Below are 23,379 nucleotides of genomic sequence, written 5' to 3' on the forward strand. Positions count from 1 at the left end.
CCACACTTCATTGGAAAAGATGACTTGGTGTATAGAGTGATTAGAAATGAAGTGGGAGAATGGCTCGAACAGCTTTTGGTCCCTGCTAAATTTAAAGAAGTGGTTTTACAGCTTGCACACTCTCATCTGTTAGGGGGACATCTGGGGGTACAAAAAACAAGAGATAGAATAATGACACAGTTTTACTGGCCAGGGATTTACAAGGAGGTGGAAAAGTACTGTTTGGATTGTCCAGAATGCCAGTTGGTTTTCGGGGCGGAAGCCTAAGCAAGCCCCCTTGATTCCCCTACCCGTAATAGAAGTTCCTTTTGAAAGAATTGGTATGGACTTAATTGGGCCCCTAGACAAGTCCCAATCGGGATTTCAGCATATATTAGTAATTCTTGACTATGCTACACGATATCCAGAGGCCATTCCTCTACGGAATACCAGTAGTAAAAATATTGCCAAATCTTTCATGCAGGTGTTTTCTAGGGTAGGATTTCCAAAGGAAATTATTACAGACCAGGGAACCCCATTTGTTTCTATGATTCTAAAGAAACTGTGCCAATTGTGTAAAATAAAGTTGAAAACTTCAGTTTATCACCCGCAGACAGGTGGCCTTGTTGAGAGGTTCAACAAAACGTTAAAGCAGATGCTTAAGAAGGTCATTCAAGTAGATGGAAAGGACTGGGATACTTTTCTCCCCTACCTGATGTTTGCTATTAGGGAGGTTCCCCAGGCATCCACAGGCTTCTCTCCCTTTGAGTTGCTCTATAGGAGGCAGCCAAGGGGAATCCTCGATGTAGTAAAGGAAACATGGGAAGAAAGATCAAGTTCGGGAGAGAACATGGTTGAGTATGTGACAAAAATGAGAGATAGAATGGAGAAGGTGAGCTTGTTGGTAACAGAAAATCTAATTAAAGCCCAGGAAAAACAGGCCCAGTTACAATATGGGGGGCCAGATTGAGGGAGTTTGCACCAGGGGATAAAGTGGTGATTTTACTTCCCTCACACGTGCATAAGTTCCTAGCTAAGTGGCAAGGTCCCTACCAGATAGTGGAGAAAGTGTCCAATGTAAATTATAAAGTGTTTCAGCCAGGAAGGAGGAAGCCATACCAGATTTATCATATCAATTTGTTGAAGCCATGGCAGGATAGGGAGGTCTTGGTAGCTTCTGTACTGGAGGGAGATCAGAGACTCACACCTGAGCCCTTAGATGGTGGTGGCCCAGACAATACCAAAGTTGGGGAACACCTGTCTGCCGTTCAGAAACAGGTAATTCATAACTTGCTTAAAAGATATGATGATGTCTTTTCGGATTTACCAGGCAGGACAGACTTAATCGAGCATCACATAATTACTTCCCCAGGGGTGAGATTACAACAGAAACCCTATAGAATTCCAGGGTCAAAACGTAAAGTGATTGCAAAGGAAGTCAAAATCATGTTAGAACTCAGAGTTGTTGAAGAATCTAGCAGTGATTGGTCTAGCCCTATTGTTATGGTCCCGAAACCTGATGGTACAGTTAGGTTCTGTATAGACTTTAGGAGGGTCAACGAGGTGTCCAAGTTTGACACTTACCCAATGCCCAGGGTCGATGAGTTATTGGAAAAATTGGGAAAAGCTAATTACATTACAACGCTTGACTTAACCAAGGGGTATTGGCAGGTTCCTTTGGCGCCAGCGTCAAAGGAAAAAACTGCATTTGTAACGCCAGAGGGGTTGTACCAGTTCACTGTCATGCCATTTGCTTTACATGGGGCTCCTGCTACCTTTCAAAGGTATTTGGATGATGTTGTCATTTTTAGTGTGGATTGGGAATCCCATGTAAAAAGAATGGAAGCTGTGTTAGGCTCGTTAAGGGAGGCCGGTTTAAAGGCGAATGCAAAAAAATGTGCATTCACTTTACAAGAAACTAAGTACCTGGGGTTCTCACTGGGACGAGGTTTGATAAAGCCCCAGCTAAATAAAATAGAAGCTATTCTGGCTTGTAAGGCCCCAGTGAATAAGAAGCAGGTAAGAGCCTTTCTGGGGTTAATCGGGTACTATAGAAGGTTTATTGAAAACTTCGCCTCAAGGGCAGCTCCCTTGACTGAGTTAACACGAGCTTTAGCTCCAGTCACGGTAAAATGGTCAGCTGAGGCGGAAACAGCATTCAATGATTTAAAGTCAGCAGTGTGTTCCGAACCAGTGTTGGTAAGCCCAGATTTCGAAAAGCCATTTATATTACAGACAGATGCATCTGAGGTGGGCTTAGGGGCGGTCCTTTCTCAGCTGATAAAAGGGGAGGAACACCCAGTACTGTTCTTGAGCAGGAAGCTTCTGCCTCGAGAACGGAACTATGCGACTGTAGAGAAGGAGTGTTTGTCCGTGAAATGGGCTGTAGAAGCCCTAAGGTATTACTTATGGGGGCGTAAATTTACCTTGGTTACAGACCACACTCCATTACAGTGGATGCATAGAAATAAGGATAAAAATGCCAGGGTTACCAGATGGTTCTTGGCCCTACAACCATACTCTTTTGATGTGAAACACAGAAAAGGGAAGGAACACACAAATGCTGATTTTTTGTCAAGGTTTCCCCAATCGGTAAATAATTGGTATGCCCAACCCCACAGGTTTGTGCGGAGGGGGAGGAGATGTGATGACGTGTATGTCCCGGACCATAATTTGGAGGCATTAGGACCCTGGGATTAGGGACATATACTCAATCTTGGTAAATGTTCCTGTCTCTAAGGAGTCCATCTTGGTGAAGGACTCTTAAGTGCTTGATTGTTTTGGTAATTGTTTTATTGATTGTTTATTGTTTAAGTGTTTTTTCAGTTGGGCTAATTGGGGTAATTAGAGCCCCTTTAAAAGGGACAGGGAGAACCTGTTAGGGAGCAGAGGAAATAAGAGAGAGATAAGAGAGCACATGCCAGAGTGTGTTTGTGTTTTGAGTTGGTTTGTTTGCTTTGTTTAATAAACGTGCGCTACGGTGTTTTCATTACACCCTGGTTTCCTGGTCGGTGTTTTGAAGAGAAGACAAGGTACTGCACCCATTGATTTCATTACAATATATATATATATATATATATATATATATATATATATATATATAGGAGATGGTTAGCAGACACGCTGGGTCAGGGAGATGGTTAGCAGACACGCTGGGGTAGGGGAGATGGTTTGCAGACACGCTGGGGTTGGGGAGATGGTTTGCAGACACGCTGGGGCAGGGGAGATGGTTTGCAGACACGCTGGGGTAGGGGAGATGGTTAGCAGACACGCTGGGGTAGGGGAGATGGTTTGCAGACACGCTGGGGTTGGGGAGATGGTTTGCAGACACGCTGGGGCAGGGGAGATGGTTTGCAGACACGCTGGGGCAGGGGAGATGGTTTGCAGACACGCTGGGGCAGGGGAGATGGTTTGCAGACACGCTGGGGTCGGGGAGATGGTTTGCAGACACGCTGGGGTAGGGAGATGGTTTGCAGACACGCTGGGGTCGGGGAGATGGTTTGCAGACACGCTGGGGTCGGGGAGATGGTTTGCAGACACGCTGGGGTAGGGGAGATGGTTTGCAGACACGCTGGGGCAGGGGAGATGGTTTGCAGACACGCTGGGGCAGGGGAGATGGTTTGCAGACACGCTGGGGCAGGGGAGATGGTTTGCAGACACGCTGGGGTCGGGGAGATGGTTTGCAGACACGCTGGGGTCGGGGAGATGGTTTGCAGACACGCTGGGGCAGGGGAGATGGTTTGCAGACACGCTGGGGCAGGGGAGATGGTTTGCAGACACGCTGGGGCCGGGGAGATGGTTTGCAGACACGCTGGGGCAGGGGAGATGGTTTGCAGACACGCTGGGGCAGGGGAGATGGTTTGCAGACACGCTGGGGTCGGGGAGATGGTTTGCAGACACGCTGGGGCAGGGGAGATGGTTTGCAGACAACTCTGTGAGATCCTAACTCAGGGCCAGCCACGCCAGAAAAACTTCGGGCACGAGCGTGCACATTCATGCCCAAAAGCTCCATGACCAGTTGGTGAACTTTGGGAGATCTCAGGATCTCCCGTGAGTGTCGCCAACCAACCCTGACAGAGGATCACGTATCGCATCGGGACCATGAACGTCAACGGGTGTAAGGACCATTTCCTCAGGGACCAGGTAATCTCCTTCCTGAAAAAAGCACCCTCAAGTGCCGTGACGGTGGCCCTGGTGCCAGCTAGGCATGCCGCTGCCTACTGGCACTTCAACAACAGCCTGTTGGAGGACGAGTGCTTTGAGCGGTCTTTCCAGGACTTTTGGACGGTCTGGCACGGCAGACGATCTCGCTTCCCCACGTGTCGTCAGTGGTGGGACGTGGGGAAAGCGCAGATCAAGATCTTCTGTCAGGAGTACACGAGGGGCACGAGCAGGCGGAGGGACTCGCGGATCGAGCGGTTGGAAAGGGAGCTGCTCGATCTGGAGAGCCTCCTGACTCGCGGGGACCAGCTCGAGCAGAGCGCGAAAGAGGAGAAGAAGAGCACCCTGCGGGACCTGCAGCTCCAGCGGTCCCGGGGGGCGTTTGTGCGCTCGCGGGTCCAGTTCCTCCGGGAGATGGACCGCGGCACACACTTCTTCTATGCGTTGGAGAAAAAGAAGGGATCGTAAGAACATCACCTGCCTCCTGGCGGACAACGGCTCCCTTCTGATGGATCCGGAGAGCGTGAACAAGCGGGGTAGGGCCTTCTACTCTGCCCTCTTCTCTCCGGATCCCGTCGACTCCGACGCATGCAGGGTTCTGTGGGACGGGCTTCCCACGGTCGGCGAGGGCGTGTGGGATGAGTTTGAGGGTCAGCTGACCCTGGCTGAGCTCTCAGACGCCCTCGGTCAGATGCCCTACAACAAATTGCCGGGCATTGACGGGCTGACCGTGGAGTTCTACAAGGTGTTTTGGGACTTGCTGGGGCCCGCCTTGGCCCGGGTCCTGGCGGAACCCTACGAGACCGGGGAGATGCCCCTTTCGATGAGGCGGGCGGTCATCATGCTGCTGCCCAAGAAAGGGGATCGCTGCCTGAAGAACTGGAGCCCGGTCTCGCTGCTGTGCACGGACTATAAAATCGTGGCCAAGGCCGCCTCCCTGAGGATCAAGTCTGTGCTGGCAGACGTGATCCACCCCGACCAGTCCTACACGGTCCCGAACCGGACGATCTTTGACAACATCTTCCTAGTTCGGGACCTCCTGCACTATTGCAGGAGGACCGGTCGGTCGGTTGCCTTCCTTTCGCTGGATCAGGAGAAGGCGTTCGACCGGGTGGATCATGAGTACCTCTTCGGAACCCTGCGAGCGTTCGGATTCGGGCCGCGCTTCATCGGCCTGTTCCGAACGCTGTACGCCTCTGCCGAGTGCCTCTTGAAGGTGAACTGGTCCCTGACCGCGCCCTTCGCTTTCAGGAGAGGAGTGCGTCAGGGCTGCCCTCTGTCCGGACAACTGTACGCGCTGTGCATCGAGCCCTTCCTCTGCCTCTTTCGCAGGAGGCTCATGGGGTTGGCGCTCGGCACGCCAGACACGAGGGTGGTCCTGTCGGCCTACGCCGACGACGTGCTCCTGGTGGCCTCGGATCCGGTTGACCTGGAGAGGATGCGGAGCTGCCAGAGCGTCTACTCTGCCGCTTCCTCTGCCAGGATCAACTGGACCAAATGCTCCGGGTTACTGGTAGGTCCCTGGCAGGTGGAGTCCCTCCCTGTCACGCTCCAGCAGTTTCAGTGGAGCGCGGACAGTTTCAAATACCTGGGAGTCCACCTGAGCCCTGCGGAGACCTCCGTCGCCGCCAGCTAGGTGGAGTTGGAGGACAAAGTGGCTGCGAGGCTGAGGTCGTGGTCGGGTCTGCTGAAACTGCTTTCCTTCAGGGGTAGGGCTCTGGTGATCAACCAGCTGGTGGCGTCGATGCTCTGGCATAGACTCACCGCCCAGAGCCCGCCCCCTGAGTTTGTGGCCAGGGTCCAGAGGAAGCTGACGGACTTCTTCTGGGCCGGAAAGCACTGGGTCTCTACGGTGGTTCTGAGCCTCCCTCTGGCCGAGGGAGGGCAAGGGTTGGTGTGCATCAGGAGCCAGGTGCACACCTTCCGCCTCCAGACCCTGTACAGATACCTGTACGCAGACCTGCCCTGCAGTGGTGCACGCTGGCGTCCCTCCTCTTGTGCCAGCTGCACGACCTGGGCTACGACCGGCAGCTCTTTTGGATCGACCTCCGGGGAATCCGTCTCCCCGGCCTTTTACCAGGACCTGCTCAGGACCCAGAGCATATTTAACGTCGGCTGAGACGCCGTTCCGACTGAGGGCGAAGGACTCCTGCTGGAGCCCCTGCTGCACAACCCCCACCTGGGTGCGCAGGCGTTGGAGTCCCCCTCGGTGCGGCGCGCGCTGATCTTGGCCAAGGTGACCAGGACGTCCGGCCCAGCGATCCGGGAGTGCAAAGCAGCGTTGCACCCAGACTCTGTCAGGTATCTCGAGGGAGTTCTCAGTACTGGGGGAGCCATCCACCCCCCCCTTACCCGCGGCTCTCCGGTCCTGCTGATCGAACCCAAGGCCCGAGGCCTCCATCGGCATCCCCTCGAGAACAACCTGAGCAGGATCTCGCAGTTCTCCTCGACCCCTCTCCGATCGGCTTCGAGGAGGACCCTGTACGCGATGACGCTCCACACCCTCCACTTCTCCGCCCTCGTCTCCCGCCGAGACACCGCTTGGCGGGAGCCCCTCCGACCCCAGGAGGATGAGAGACCCCAGTGGGAGGCCCTGTACTCCCCGCTGGTCCCAGGGGAGCTGGGGACTTGGGGTGGAGGGTCCTGCACGGAGCGCTCGCGTCAGGAGAGATCCTGCGTCACTTTACCGACTCGGACGCCGCATGCCCTTTCTGCGGTGTGTCCTAGTCGGTGAGTCACATTTATTTTCTCTGCGCCAGGCTGCAGCCGTTTTTCCTGCTGCAGAAAAACCTTTTGCTGCAGATCTGGCTGCATTTCTCCCCCACCCTCCTCATTTTCGGGCACCCTGTTCGTGGCTCCAGCAAGAAGAGAGACCTCCTCGTGAATCTGCACCTGGCTCTTGCTAAACTGGCCATCTACAAGACCAGGAAGCGTAAGATGATCGGGGAGGGTCTCTTTGACTGCGGGGCCATGTTCAGGGCCCTTGTCCGATCCCGGGTTAAGTTGGAGCACGCCCACGCGGAGTCCGCTGGCGACATGGCCACCTTTGTCGACCAGTGGGCTCTAGGGGGCGTGCTCTGTACCACCTCCCCTTTTGTATTAAACATTTAATTTACAGTTGGTGCCTGTGTCAGAACAGCACATCATTAACCACTCTAATAAGAACTGAAGGAGTGCCCGTGTCAGAAGATAACAACACACCATTAACCACTTCAATAAGAACCGAAGGTGTGCCCGCGTCAGAGGAGAACAGCACATCATTAACCACTCTAATAAGAACCGAAGGTGTGCCCGTGTCAGAACAGCACATCATTAACCACTCTAATAAGAACCGAAGGTGTGCCCGTGTCAGAGGAGAACAACACATCATTAACCACTCTAATAAGAACCGAAGGTGTGCCCGTGTCAGAGGAGAACAGCACATCATTAACCACTCTAATAAGAACCGAAGGTGTGCCCGTGTCAGAGGAGAACAGCACATCATTAACCACTCTAATAAGAACCGAAGGTGTGCCCGTGTCAGAGGAGAACAGCACATCATTAACCACTCTAATAAGAACCGAAGGTGTGCTCGTGTCAGAGGAGAACAGCGCATCATTAACCACTCTAATAAAAACCGAAGGTGTGCCCGTGTCAGAGGAGAACAGCACATCATTAACCACTCTAATAAGAACCGAAGGTGTGCCCATGTCAGAACAGCACATCATTAACCACTCTAATAAGAACCGAAGGTGTGTCCGTGTCAGAGAACAGCACATCATTAACCACTCTAATAAGAACCGAAGGTGTGCCCGTGTCAAACGATAACAACACATCATTATCCACTCTAATAAGAACCGAAGGTGTGCTCGTGTCAGAGGAGAACAGCACATCATTAACCACTCTAATAAGAACCGAAGGTGTGCCCGTGTCAGAACAGCACATCATTAACCACTCTAATAAGAACCGAAGGTGTGCCCGTGTCAGAGGAGAACAACACATCATGAACCACTCTAATAAGAACCGAAGGTGTGGCCGTGTCAGAGGAGAACAACACATCATTAACCACTCTAATAAGAACCGAAGGTGTGCCCGTGTCAGAGAACATCACATCATTAACCACTCTAATAAGAACCGAAGGTGTGCCCGTGTCAAACGATAACAACACATCATTATCCACTCTAATAAGAACCGAAGGTGTGCTCGTGTCAGAGGAGAACAGCACATCATTAACCACTCTAATAAGAACCGAAGGTGTGCCCGTGTCAGAACAGCACATCATTAACCACTCTAATAAGAACGGAAGGTGTGCCTGTGTCAGAGGAGAACAGCACATCATTAACCACTCTAATAAGAACCGAAGGTGTGCCCGTGTCAGAGGAGAACAACACATCATTAACCACTCTAATAAGAACCGAAGGTGTGCCCGTGTCAAACGATAACAACACATCATTATCCACTCTTATAAGAACCGAAGGTGTGCTCGTGTCAGAGGAGAACAGCACATCATTAACCACTCTAATAAGAACCGAAGGTGTGCCCGTGTCAAAGGAGAACAGCACATCATTAACCACTCTAATAAGAACCGAAGGTGTGCCCGTGTCAGAGGAGAACAACACATCATTAACCACTCTAATAAGAACCGAAGGTGTGCCCGTGTCAAACGATAACAACACATCATTATCCACTCTTATAAGAACCGAAGGTGTGCTCGTGTCAGAGGAGAACAGCACATCATTAACCACTCTAATAAGAACCGAAGGTGTGCCCGTGTCAAAGGAGAACAGCACATCATTAACCACTCTAATAAGAACCGAAGGTGTGCCCGTGTCAAAGGAGAACAACACATCATTAACCACTCTAATAAGAACCGAAGGTGTGCCCGTGTCAGAGGAGAACAACACATCATTAACCACTCTAATAAGAACCGAAGGTGTGCCCGTGTCAGAGGAGAACAACACATCATTAACCACTCTAATAAGAACCGAAGGTGTGTCCGTGTCAGAACACCACATCATTAACCACTCTAATAAGAACCGAAGGTGTGCTCGTGTCAGAGGAGAACAGCACATCATTAACCACTCTAATAAGAACCGAAGGTGTGCCCGTGTCAGAGGAGAACAACAAATCATTAACCACTCTAATAAGAACCGAAGGTGTGCGTGTGTCAGAGAACACATCATTAACCACTCTAATAAGCGTGTCTCGGTGTTATGTTAAGGCTGAAACCCAGACTGAAATTTCTCATATATGTATGAACTGCAAGAAATTTGGTCGGCAACTACTCTTTCTAAAACGTTAGACAGAAATGGAAGATTTGATATAGGCCTGTAGTTATCAATGAAACTCAGATTCTCAGAGTCTAATGTAAAGAACCCAGGTCTCTCCCAAAAACTATCCCAGTGATCAATGAAACTCAGATTCTCGGAGGCACACCAATCTGTTAGCCAATTATTGAGAGACCGCAGTCTACTAAAAGCTTCACATCCCCTCTGAACTATTTTATCCTGCAAAATTGAAGACAAAAATAGAGACAATGGAGTATTCATATTTAAGAATAATGCTATCTGTTGCACAGGTGTGATAGCTATATAAGATATTTTATAAGTATTTTACTTTATCACTGCTTATAGCTTAATAGAAAAAAAAACAACACATTGATAAAATATGTTTTTCCTTCAGCAAAAGAGGCAAATGTCAGGGCTTGAATTACTGTGGGGCTGGGGGTGGGGTCGATCCCTTTAAGTTCGCCAAATGGTTTTATTTCCAGATTTCCTTTTTAACATGTTTTAAGCTGGCAGGTATCACTTAAACAGAAAGGAACCTGTTAAACATGTTCATCGTGTGAAGACATTTCCTGCCTTGTCTGTGCAGTGTTTCAGTACCAATCAATAATAATGAGAACGCGTCTCCTGACAATCTGAAAACGTCTCTGTGTATTTCACACAGGATAATGCTTATGCTTATATTAAGGAAGATTAAACAGTATTTCTTTTGTGAGTAATGAAGTGACAGTATTAAATTTGATCAGAAAATGAATATGATTTAATCTTATTACAGCGTGATCCATGTCTCAGCCTGTACTGTTGACTCCAAAATATAAACTCCAGCCAAGATCAGCAAAGAAATTAGCCTTTGTAAAATGCATTGTCAATCTAGATTTTCAAAAGACACTTTCTCATGATCATTGATTGGAAATTTCATCCTGCAATGAAGACATTTTATTATTTGTTTATTTAGCAGACGCCTTTATCCAAGGCGACTTACAGAGACTCGGGTGTGTGAACTATGCATCAGACTTGCTCAGTGTCACACAATGAGTCAGTGGTTGAGGTGGGATTTGAACTGGGGACCTGCTGGTTACAGGCCCTTTTCTTTAACCACTGGACCACACAGCCTCCTAACAGGTTCCTTTCCCGTCAGCTTACAGCACGTTAAAGGTGGATTTGGAAATACAACTATTCAGAGAACCTCAAAGGGGTTTCCTGCCTGGATTACTATTTACCAGACTTAATAACTAATCAGAAGGACATTCCTTCTTCTATCAGGGCAGCTTCTAAACAAAACTCAGAAAAGCTGATTATCAGTGAAAAGGTGGGGAGGCTTCTGGGTGATGCAGTGGCTTCAGTTATTGCACACAGCAATAAAATAGAATCTCAGAATTTGATATTATTCTATTGCTACTGTGTAATGTAAGAACTATACTTGTTGTGTAGAAATGAAATTATAAAGACAATAAGATCATTTATTCACACAAAAAAGTTTTGACAGTAAAAGCTTCCACTTTGAATATCACCATCGGTGGAAATAATAATGAAAAAAAAAACCTTTAGCAGAACTGTAGCATGTCTGCCTTCAGTGCAGAGGGCGTTTCCAACCATGGAAGTTGGAAGTTATTCACAATATTTCTATACTGTTCCAGTTTTAGGACTTAAAAATCTCGTCTCCTTAAGTATTGTCAAAAGCACATTCTGACTGAAAAAAACATCAACATGGTAAATAAACAAAGCCGGACCAGTAGACAAGGGAACTGCAACATTTCAAACTGAAGTGAAGACACCGACTCACTCGGACTCAGTGTCTGCCTTAAACAAGATACATGCAGCAATGCTAAAAGAGAAGACAGTCAACTGTCATTAATACAAACTTCAACAATCAATACAAACTTCAACTCTCATCAATATAAACTTCAACTCTCATCAATACAAACTTCAACAATCAATACAAGCTTCAACTCTCATCAATACAAACTTCAACAATCAATACAAACTTCAACAATCAATACAAACTTCAATCAATACAAACTTCAACAATCAATACAAACTTCAACTCACATCAATACAAAACAAGGGACCAGCAAAACAAATGTGTCTCATCTGTAATTCTGATTATCAAGGGTCTAAGCCAAATGCATAATGTTTTACTGAAGTTACAGTAAGGCTGAAATCAAATTACAATTACAGTACAATGAAAAGTATTATAAATGTAAAAGTACTGTGCACTTGTGAGTATACTTTGCAAATGAACTGAGGTTGAAATGTGCATGTCCCAGCTGCTGTGCTCATTCCTCAGGGTGTGTCTCACAGTGATTCCAGATTCAGACTGCAGTATATTACTGATCCTGGTTTTTCAGAATGGTTGAGAAAGTGTTTGCAGGAATGTTGAAATCTGCAGCAACATCTTTCTTTGTCTGGGACAGTGGTGCAATATTTATTGAGTGATTTACAATAAGAGACTGCTAAACCTGTCTGGGACCATGCAGAACATTCGTAGTATGAGGAAATTAATTCAATACAAGTTTGTTTCAATGAGAATTGACTGTACTTTGACAAACATTCCACAAGAACAATTTACTAATGTCTTGATAATGAATTAATAAATTACACTAGTGAGTGTTAGTGTTTCTACAATAGCCCTGCATGGATAGGACAGCTCCTTGTTAAACGGGTCATCTTGCTGTATCCCATTATAATATCATGTTGTAGAAATCCATGTTCTTGTTCCTCTCATTGTGTCATTTGTGTTGTTTGCTGATTCACTCAGTTGATTTTGAGGCAGGTTCCTTGTCTACTGGCTTGCACAGTTGCAATGAGTGGAATCAAATCAAACTATAAAGCAGTATTGCGTATGAAGGATTTTAAAAGATGAAATCTCTGCAGAGTCGCTGATTCTCTCTGCAGTGGAGTCACTCTCCTGGAATGAGACAGAAAGGGGGCGTTAACAAAGAGGACCAGTGAGGTCATCAGTGAGGTCATCACAGTCACAATGTAGCTCAGGAACAAAACCAAACAACACCACAGATATAACCCTAAACTGTCCTCAATATTCCCCTTCAATCTCTGCATGTTTATGTGTGATTGTGAACAAGACTGCAGAGCCTTTCAGTGTTCAGGACTGACTCTTACCTGAAATAAACAACAACATGACCAGAGAGACACAGCATGGAGCAGAGACACAGCACTGGAGACTCACTGACACTGGAGACACACAGAGGGACGCTGTGGAGCAGAGACACAGCACTGGAGACTCACTGACACTGCAGACACACAGAGGGACGCTGTGGAGCAGAGACACAGCACTGGAGACTCACTGACACTGGAGATACACAGGGACGCTTTGTTTCCAGGTAAACAATCTAACTTCACAAGACACACTGTTTGTAGGATCTGAAGAATTAGAGGAATAAGCAGCCACTATCCCAGGAGCCTCCTATTGACAATTCAATCAAACACATAAGATGCTGTTTAAAATGCACAATGTGGAAAAGCTCTCAATCCAGTACTTACTTTGAGCTGTGGCAGAGGATTCCGACATACAAACAGACTTTGATATTTGTCCAATAATGTGAAAAGACGAAGCTTTATTGTCAGAAATATCACACATATCTACAGTAAAGCAAATGTAACCTGTGATTGGATTTTGATACGTATCATTATGAGGAAATGCTTGTTTTTCTCCAGCCTAGCTCTGTGCTCAAGTGTAAACATGTGGCTCAAATGATAACAATCTTCTAATCTGTTCGACTCTCTGAGCCCGTTCAGGTCTGAGTTGTAAACGCACTGAGTGTGTGTCTGCTGAGCACTGCAGTTCACTGCCCCCTCCCTCCCCTCCCTCCCCCCTCCCTCCCCTCCCTCTCTCCCATCCCTCTCACTCTCTCACTCACCTCCTTGTCTCCTCTTCTAGATCCCCACTCCAATGACCGCTGCAGCCAGAGCCAGTACACCCACCCCTCCAACAACGAGCCGAATAGAGGAGCTGCACCTGCACCCAGTCACTGCAGACACAGAGCAGGGTTTGTGGGAGTTCATTTACTGCAGTCAGTCAGCCAGGGCAAATCCAACACAGGCATAACTTCACTGAATTGAATCAACTGAATTGACAGCTACTTGATTTCTTGATTTTGCTCAATAACAGTTCAACTAGATTCAGCCTCCCTCCCTTCCACACACAGTCCAGCTCCCTCTCCACTCACTCCATCTCTCTCATTCCTCCCTCTCCACTCACTCCATCTCTCTCATTCCTCCCTCTCCACTCACTCCATCTCTCTCATTCCTCCCTCTCCACTCCATCTCTCTCATTCCTCCCTCTCCACTCACTCCATCTCTCATTCCTCCCTTTCCACTCACTCCATCTCCCTCATTCCTCCCTCTCCACTCCATCTCTCTCATTCCTCCCTCTCCACTCACTCCATCTCTCATTCCTCCCTCTCCACTCACTCCATCTCTCATTCCTCCCCTCCCCTCCTCACCCTTCCTCTCAACAGTATCATTCTATCTCTCTCATGCCTCCTCCCCTCCTCACCCTCCCTCTCAGCACAGTACCATTACATCTCTGTCATTCCTCTCTCTCCTCCTCACTCCCTCTCTCTGTTACACCACTATGTCTGTGGTCCACCTGGCAGGATTAGCTATGTCTCCCCTGCTCCTCAGAGCTCACTGTCAGGATCCCTCCCTCCCTCTCCCCCATCTCTAACTCATCATCACCCTCATTATCCTCGCTGTTGCTTCTCATGTTGGGATCCCAGATGTAGTTCTGTTTCTCAGTGAAGCTGACGTGGTCCACCTGGCAGGAGTAGATGTGTCTTCTCTGCTCCTCAGGGCTCACTGTCAGGATCTTTCTCAGCTGGTAGGTCCCGTCCTGGTTGGGAAGCACCTCCCCACTCTGCACCCCCTCCTCCAGATGATCCCGTCCGTCTCTGACCCAGGTCACCTCCACAGCGCGGGGGAAGAACCCTGTCACATGACACAGGACCTCCGTGTCTGCAGATCCATGAGCTTTCCTCTGGAGCAGAGTCACTGCAGGAGGAACTGCAGAGAGAGAGTGTCTATATCAAGGAGAGCAGAGACACTGCAGAGAGAGTGTCTATATCAGGGAGAGAGTGTCTATATCAGGGAGAGAGTGTCTATATCAGGGAGACAGTGTCTATATCAGGGAGACAGTGTCTATATCAGGCACAGCAGTCACAGCACACACTGCTCCTCTGAAGGTCCTGTGCAGTACCTTGCTTGCACTGCAATACAATCAGACAGCACTGGTGGCTCTCCCCTATAATTGTTGTAATTGATTTCTTTACAGATTTCTTTACAGTATGATTGTTTGGGACAATGATTTCTCTTGTGAATGAGTTGCAATAACTTAAGAGTTTATCCTGATGTGAAACTTGAAATAATAAGTAAATAACATTTCTAGTGTGGGAGTGTGTGTGTGTGTGTGTGTGTGTGTGTGTGTCAGTGTGTGTGTCAGTGTGTGTGTGTTCCTCTCAGCCTCGTCTCAACAGCAGTGCACGCTGCAGCAGTGTGTGTGACTGTACCTCTCCTCTCCAGAGTCTCCCTCCCGTACTGGACGTACTTCTGCAGCCACTCGATACACTCTGTCTCCAGATAGCCCTTCCAGTACTGATTCCCGGCTCTGTTAGCATCCCACTTGTGTTTAGTGATGACAGCCTGCATCACAGGGGCGGTCCAGGTCAGAGTGTCCTTATCGAAGCTGAGGAAATCCTTTCCATCGAATCCGTCCTGAAAAAACCCCCGCTTGGTCCCGTCCTCATCCAGCTCACAGCCGTACATTCTCTGGAGAGTGTGAACTCCTGGAGAAGACAACAGACACGAGAGAGGTATATTAAATATAATATACCTACATAAAAATAAAATCAGTCTGTCTATATAAGTAGAAAAAAAGGAAAATTAATCTAAATATGTATTTATTTATTGTGGTTTTCACAACATCAGGTTCAAGTTTTAATCCTGTAAATTGGTAAGCTTCACTATAATCAAACAATTTAGTTTTACATAACATTCAATGGATTTTCTAAAGGACAGCAAACAAAAACTGAAGGTTTACATAACTTTAAAAATGACGTTTCAATTTCAAAAAGACTCTCTCTGTGTGCATCTGTTGCTTCTGCTGTGGTTCAGTTTGCAGTTATTTTGCGTTTTTCCATATTATTCTGATACAGCATGCTGTACATTGAGAGGGTTGATGCTTCATAAAGTACATTTTTTATGCAGAAAACGATCTTTCTGCATCAACACTTTGATATTTTGCTCATTTTTTAAATGTTTGCAATGTAGCAAAGTACTGAGTAGTGTGAACAGCAACAAAGTAAGGCAAACCCTACCTAGAGATACAAAACAGAGCAACATATCTGTTAGTGCAGAACCCCAGCACTGCTTCTCTACAGATGGTAATGTAAGCCTCTCACTGAGAAAAGCACAACAGGACGTAACTAACCACAGCTCTCTGAGAAAGGCACAACAGGACGTAACTAACCACAGCTCTCTGAGAAAAGCACAACAGGACGTAACTAACCACAGGGTGTCAGCTCTTTCACAGACACACACTGACCTGTTAGAGAGCTTGGAACAAAACTCGGGCATAGAGAAAGTGCTGCTTTACCCAGAGTTTCAGAATCAGTTGCAAGATCAGCTTTATCAAGCCACTCTACTCCCCGCAGAGCAGAGCAAACAACTGACACAGTTGTTTGAAGAGTTTAGTACTATATTTGCCAGGGATTCGTATGACTGGTGAAACTACGGTACATCAGGTCAGAACACCTACCGATGTGAGTGCTAAGCCAGTGTTTGTTAGACAGTATAACCTACAGGAAACCCTGGATGCTTTGTTAAAGCGTGGAATTATTAGACAGTGTAACTCAACATATAATTCTCCTATCTGGCCAGTCTTGAAGTGGTAAGTGGAGCATAGCTGTAGATTATCAAGTACTGAATCGACAGGTACCATTGTCTAGATGGCCTATGACTAAGGCTACGATTCTGGCACGGTGACTATGCAGGTGGACCCCACAGATGTTATGAAGAGAATGTTTGTGAAGGTTTACCTAGAGTCTGTGTAGATGGGTGCTCATACCATCACCAACAAGAAATACATGCAGGTGTGGGATTGGTTTGGGAAAATGATTCTCATATTCGAACCATGCAAGTTTAAGTCAGGACCAAAGACAAGCCAGTATGCAGAACTAGCAGGACTTATGATTGCACTTCAAAAACCCCATAGAGAGCCATGTTACTGTAGTGAAAAAATTAAGCTGACAAATGGTTTTTGATTCAAAAACACTTTATATACAAGAAAGGTGTACCTCCAATGCAATCATATAAGCACAAGATTTAAACTGACTTTGGACCAGGCCTCAGTACAGCTCAGCGCATGATATGTTTGTATCAGAAAGCACGGATATCCATGGAGTCAATTCGAAAGAGATGAAAAGACTGACAAAACTTTACAATGTTTGATATTTATACCTTTGTAAATTTATATTGGTTTCTGTCCAGTAATCGAGGTCGGGGGGGGATATATTCAGAATGTAGTGTAACATTAAATTGTGCAGAACTGTCGGCAGATAGTGTTTAAAAATACATTTAAAAGCAATTCTAATTGTACAGATTCAGTTCTTAAATTGGTGACGAATAAAAAATAACTGAGCGTTTGTGTGATTCGTAATTTCATTTGATGCAGAGCTTCAGAAAAAAGACGGGGGTAGGGTGTGATCTACTATACAGGGCATCACTGTGATTGAAGACAGGGAGGATGTGATATACTATACAGGGCATCACTGTGATTGAAGACAGGGAGGATGTGATGTACTATACAGGGCATCACTGTGATTGAAGACAGGGAGGATGTGATCTACTATACAGGGCATCGTGGTGATTGAAGACGGAGGATGTGATCTACTATACAGGGCATCACTGTGATTGAAGACAGGGAGGATGTGATATACTATACAGGGCATCACTGTGATTGAAGACAGGGAGGATGTGATATACTATACAGGGCATCACTGTGATTGAAGACAGGGAGGATGTGATGTACTATACAGGGCATCACTGTGATTGAAGACAGGGAGGATGTGATCTACTATACAGGGCATCACTGTGATTGAAGTCAGGGGGAGGGTGTGATATACTATACAGGACATCACTGTGATTGAAGACAGGGAGGATGTGATCTACTATACAGGGCATCACTGTGATTGAAGTCAGGGGGAGGGTGTGATATACTATACAGGACATCACTGTGATTGAAGACAGGGGGGATATGATCTACTATACAGAGCATCACTGTGATTGAAGACAGGGAGGATGTAATCTACTATACAGGGCATCACTGTGATTGAAGACAGGGAGGGTGTGATCTACTATACAGGGCATCACTGTGATTGAAGACAGGGAGGATGTGATATACTATACAGGGCATCACTGATTGAAGACAGGGAGGATGTGATCTACTATACAGAGCATCACTGTGATTGAAGACAGGGAGGGTGTGATGTACTATACAGGGCATCGCTGTGATTGAAGACAGGGAGGATGTAATCTACTATACAGAGCATCACTGTGATTGAAGACAGGGAGGATGTGATCTACTATACAGAGCATCACTGTGATTGAAGACAGGGAGGATGTGATCTACTATACAGGGCATCGCTGTGATTGAAGACAGGGAGGGTGTGATCTACTATACAGGGCATCCGGGTGATTGAAGACAGGGAGGATGTGATCTACTATACAGGGCATCGCTGTGATTGAAGACAGGGAGGGTGTGATCTACTATACAGGGCATCACTGTGATTGAAGACAGGGAGGATGTGATATACTATACAGGGCATCACTGTGATTGAAGACAGGGAGGATGTGATCTACTATACAGGGCATCACTGTGATTGAAGACAGGGAGGGTGTGATATACTATACAGGGCATCACTGTGATTGAAGACAGGGAGGATGTGATATACTATACAGGGCATCGCTGTGATTGAAGACAGGGAGGATGTGATCTACTATACAGGGCATCACTGTGATTGAAGACAGGGAGGGTGTGATCTACTATACAGGGCATCACTGTGATTGAAGACAGGGAGGATGTGATATACTATACAGGGCATCACTGTGATTGAAGACAGGGAGGATGTGATATACTATACAGGGCATCGCTGTGATTGAAGACAGGGAGGATGTGATCTACTATACAGGGCATCACTGTGATTGAAGACAGGGAGGGTGTGATCTACTATACAGGGCATCACTGTGATTGAAGACAGGGAGGATGTGATCTACTATACAGGGCATCGCTGTGATTGAAGACAGGGAGGGTGTGATCTACTATACAGGGCATCGCTGTGATTGAAGACAGGGAGGGTGTGATCTACTATACAGGGCATCACTGTGATTGAAGACAGGGAGGATGTGATCTACTATACAGGGCATCACTGTGATTGAAGACAGGGAGGATGTGATGTACTATACAGAGCATCACTGTGATTGAAGACAGGGAGGATGTGATCTACTATACAGGGCATCACTGTGATTGAAGACAGGGAGGATGTGATCTACTATACAGGGCATCACTGTGATTGAAGTCAGGGGGAGGGTGTGATGTACTATACAGGGCATCGCTGTGATTGAAGACAGGGAGGATGTAATCTACTATACAGAGCATCACTGTGATTGAAGACAGGGAGGATGTGATCTACTATACAGAGCATCACTGTGATTGAAGACAGGGAGGATGTGATCTACTATACAGGGCATCGCTGTGATTGAAGACAGGGAGGATGTGATATACTATACAGGGCATCACTGTGATTGAAGACAGGGAGGGTGTGATGTACTATACAGGGCATCACTGTGATTGAAGACAGGGAGGATGTGATCTACTATACAGGGCATCCGGGTGATTGAAGACAGGGAGGGTGTGATCTACTATACAGGGCATCACTGTGATTGAAGTTCTGCGCTGGAGATGACCTCATAATCGAAAGGAATAGAAAAAAACATTCAGGATAAAAATAGCCCCCCAAAAAATAACCAAACATTTACCTGCTTTAGATGCTTTCAAAACAACAAAACCACAAAACCACATTCATGTCACTGTATTTGGAGATGTGTTTGCTTTTTTAACTGGTAATAACAGCAGATTGTTAAAATTGTGGGCCTCAGTTCTAATCTGTGTGTAAATACAATATCATTCATTTAAGAGGTAAATGAGAGTTGCAAGTGACTGAATATCTTGAAGTGAGGAGTGTGTGTGTGTGCGTGTGTGTGTGTGCATGCGTGTGTGTGTGTGCATGCGTGTGTGTGTGTGTGTGTCTCTGTACTCACCCCCAGTCTGGTTGAAGCGCTGCATTGCGATTCTAATATTCAATTTGAAACTCTGCTGTGTCCCAACAGCTCCCTGAGTCTCTCTCTCCCAGTACTCCGGACCCTCAGATCTCTCCATCCAGTCCTGTTTGGGGACCATCTTCTTCATGACACTGTCGTAGTAATCAATCTGCTCATCATCCAGCATCCCCATCGTCATAAACTCAGGGAGCCCCGTCCCCTCTGAGAACCCCATGAAGAAATACCGCAGGGAGTGGGTTCCTGGGACAGGGAAGGACACACTGGTTAGTCTAACTGACACAAGCAGCTCTCTGTGTCTCAGGAGGCATACCTGGATAACAAGTACAACTTTGAGATGTCAAGGATAATAAAAGGGACTGTCAAACACTCAAACTGCTTAATCCTGAGTGATTCTTCCAGTCACTTAAACACAACACTAGAGGATAATAAGAGGGACTGTCAAACACTCAAACTGCTTAATCCTGAGTGATTCTTCTAAGTCATCTAAACACAAAAATGCCTTGATATAATAGTACAGTAACCCTGTCTAATCCAGTCCCTCTGTCTTGCTATATATACAGTAACCCTGTCTAATCCAGCCCCTCTGTCTTGTTATACCAGTACAGTAACCCTGTCTAATCCAGCCCCTCTGTCTTGTTATACCAGTACAGTAACCCTGTCTAATCCAGCCCCTCTGTCTTGCTATACCAGTACAGTAACCCTGTCTAATCCAGCCCCTGTCTTGCTATACCAGTACAGTAACCCTGTCTAATCCAGCCCCTCTGTCTTGCTATATATGGGCAGCAGTGTGGAGTAGTGGTTAGGGCTCTGGACTCTTGACCGGAGGGTCGTGGGTTCAATCCCAGGTGGGGGCCACTGCTGCTGTACCCTTGAGCAAGGTACTTTACCTAGATTGCTCCAGTAAAAAACCCAACTGTATAAATGGGTAATTGTATGTAAAAAATAATGTGATATCTTGTAACAATTGTAAGTCGCCCTGGATAAGGGTGTCTGCTAAGAAATACATAATTAAAATGAATTAATTATACCAGTGCACCTATGTGTTAATGATCTGCTGAGCTCAGCGGGTTGGGTTAGGGTCAGGGCGGGTTGATGTCAGAGAGGTGCAGAGCTCAGCCCGTGAAAGGTTGGAGTCCTGGACTAATTCCCAGAGGACAGTTTCTAGTGGATATTCCTTTGCACTGCATCCCCGCCTCTGTGTGTAGAATTCCTGCATCACACGCTTCAATGGACGGGCACTCATTTGCATGTCAGCTTCATATTGAGCTTGGAAATATTTATTTTGAAAAAACCGATTTATTTGACCAGATTTATTTTTCGATGTATTTCGCATGTATCTGTCAGCTAAATGTTGATGTCAAGTGTAAAAAGATTTAAAGACTGAAGCATTCTTTCCAGATTTAATTATCATATTGATTTGAAATATTGAGTTTGTGACGAACGTGTTCAACATTTATATATTTATAAACTTTTAAGAATGTTTTTTTTTTACATTTATGTATTAAGCTAAATCTGTAAAAAAAAAATTTAAAAATACATCTAATAAAATCTTTGTTCATTTTATTGATGTATTTATTGATGTATTTATTTATCTTTACTCTTAGTGCACCACAGTGCAGCTGTCTGGCGGCCTGTGCTGTTCACTGGTTGACTGAGAATCCAGCAGAAACACGGGATCTGGTGCTAGCGGACACTGTAATATATATATATATATATATATATATATATATATATATATATATATATATATATATATATATACACATACTGTAGAGCCTTTCAAAGAAAACTCATTTAAACTAACATTATATTAAACGAGACCAGAAAAGCTAAAGGAAACTAAATCAATGTAACGAGACTGACTTGAAGACACTGAGAAATACTTCCAGTCGAAACATCTCTCATTACACTGATTACGTTTCTTTTAGTAGGTCTAAATGCAGCTGTATAAAGACACAGAAAGGCGCTTATAAAATAAAAACGCATTCTAAACAATCCAGTCACATGACTGTTCGTGCATTCTAAATGATATCAGCAATGACGTACTTACAATTCGACCTGATTTGTTTTCAGAAGTGAATTTAAAGTCAGCAGAATATAAACACTCGGTGTAATCTCCTCCATATTAGTATAATATGACAGTAGAATGACACCGATCCACACTGTCCAGTCAATTCACATCCCAATCCATTCCACTAATAATAAACTAACGGTATCTTATATACCACCTGGGAGTTGGTTACTTCTTCCCGGTTCCTTATTCGCGGTGTAGTTGACAAAGCAGCGCGTCCTTTCTCTGTGTGTTTTAACTCGCTTACACATCTTGCTCAATTAATATATCGCTACTATTTAAAAAATATCCGCTTCCTCTTTCAATATATATATATAACAAATCTGTATCAGCAGCATAGCGGTTCCCCTATATTACCCGCTTGTTTCGCCCCATTTACCCCCTTAGACGGCTTGCTCACTAAATATCGAGGTATCCCCATATAGGTTATAACCCCCTCTTTGCAAAAACACTAAAGATTTTAGTGAGCAAGCCGTACCCCACGATCAGCAGCACTCCAAAGTGTAACCAATAAAAATACCGACAATGTTTTCGTTTTTCTTGAAAGAGGAAGCGATCTAAACGGTATCAATATAGTAATTGAGCAAGATGTGTAAATGAGATAAAACACAGAAAAAGGACACGCGGTTTGTCAACTACACCGCGAATAAGGAACCGGGAAGTAACTTCCAGGTGGTATCACATATATTTTACTTTTTTTAACGACTTGTTTATAGAATTTAATACATTTATTTTAATTAAAAAAAAACATAACTTCAATACTTTGTTTTTTATTATAAGCAATTGAAGTGTTCCCTGTGAAGTGTCTGCTTTATTATTATTATTATTATTATTAATAATAATAATAATAATAATAATATGCTGATAGGATTGTTAACTCACCTGCAGCAGACGCCGCATGAACGCAGCACAGGATCGCCAGCACAACCGCCCTCAACATCTCCACACTCTCCACAAATCAAAACAATAAAGAATAAACTCGATTTCCGAGGCTAATAACTAGATATTTCAGAACAATCTGTAAGCGAGCTCTCTTAAGAGTCTCAGTACAGTCACGGACACGCACTGCACTGAACAGTTCTGCGCACTTCTGTCCAGTTATAAAAAGGTTGAATCACCCAGAATATTGTGATTGGCTGCCCTGACGGCTCTCAGCCAATAGAACGCGCAGCATCGGGAGGCTCCGGGTAAAATACAGGGGCCCGTTTCATAAAAACGATTTGCGACGACTCCCATTCTTAAGCACCTCGCAAATAATAAAAAAATATCCTATTAGAAAGTACAATGGCGCTCATATCACTAGCTCGTCGCGGGTACGCAGAGGAATTAGAAGGGAAAGACTATTCAGGGTCCTTCAAACATACAGACTCACAACTAAGATCAAAGTACATACCTGTCAACATGCGTTTTCAAAACTGAAATGTGAGGGTCCTGAACTGAAGCGAATACCTAAATAAGACCAAGGCATGCAACTATTCCACTTTATTATTGGTAGAATGATGATACGCGGCTCTTTCTAATTGATTTTAAAAAGGAAAACTATCAAACAGA

The 23,379-nt window shown here is 45.7% G+C and overlaps 1 protein-coding gene across 4 annotated transcripts; it reads right to left on the reverse strand.

Annotated features, from left to right (window-relative positions):
• Window positions 1-10,850: 10,850 nt before the first annotated feature.
• On the reverse strand, window positions 10,851-22,905 carry LOC117964888 (H-2 class I histocompatibility antigen, Q9 alpha chain-like). 4 transcript variants are annotated; one of them, XR_009311385.1, is made up of 7 exons: window positions 22,711-22,905; window positions 19,737-19,997; window positions 14,930-15,205; window positions 14,103-14,426; window positions 13,283-13,393; window positions 12,525-12,617; window positions 10,851-12,312 (listed from the first exon to the last, which is right to left on the reverse strand). XR_009311385.1 is itself a non-coding variant. In XM_059011078.1 (6 exons), the coding sequence occupies exons 1-5, from the start codon at window positions 22,766-22,768 to the stop codon at window positions 13,299-13,301; spliced, it is 1,014 nt and encodes a 337-aa protein (XP_058867061.1). In that variant the 5' UTR covers window positions 22,769-22,905; the 3' UTR covers window positions 10,851-12,312; window positions 13,283-13,298. The 4 variants fall into 4 exon arrangements, 2 of the variants coding, with proteins under 2 accessions (XP_058867061.1, XP_058867062.1); XR_009311384.1 differs by having other exon boundaries at window positions 12,525-12,676; XM_059011078.1 differs by lacking the exon at window positions 12,525-12,617.
• Window positions 22,906-23,379: the final 474 nt, after the last annotated feature.

The sequence above is a fragment of the Acipenser ruthenus genome, chromosome 41, assembly GCF_902713425.1.
Source record: "Acipenser ruthenus chromosome 41, fAciRut3.2 maternal haplotype, whole genome shotgun sequence".
NCBI classification, from domain to species: domain Eukaryota; kingdom Metazoa; phylum Chordata; class Actinopteri; order Acipenseriformes; family Acipenseridae; genus Acipenser; species Acipenser ruthenus.

Coding starts and splice junctions, on each gene's coding strand:
- LOC117964888 (XM_059011078.1), bottom strand. CDS start 22,768: ATGTTGAGGGCGGTTGTGCTGGCGATCCTGTGCTGCGTTCATGCGGCG. Junction 19,998..22,710: donor TCATGCGGCGTCTGCTGCAG/GTGAGTTAACAA, acceptor TCCCTGTCCCAG/GAACCCACTCCCTGCGGTAT. Junction 15,206..19,736: donor GCGCTTCAACCAGACTGGGG/GTGAGTACAGAG, acceptor TGTCTTCTCCAG/GAGTTCACACTCTCCAGAGA.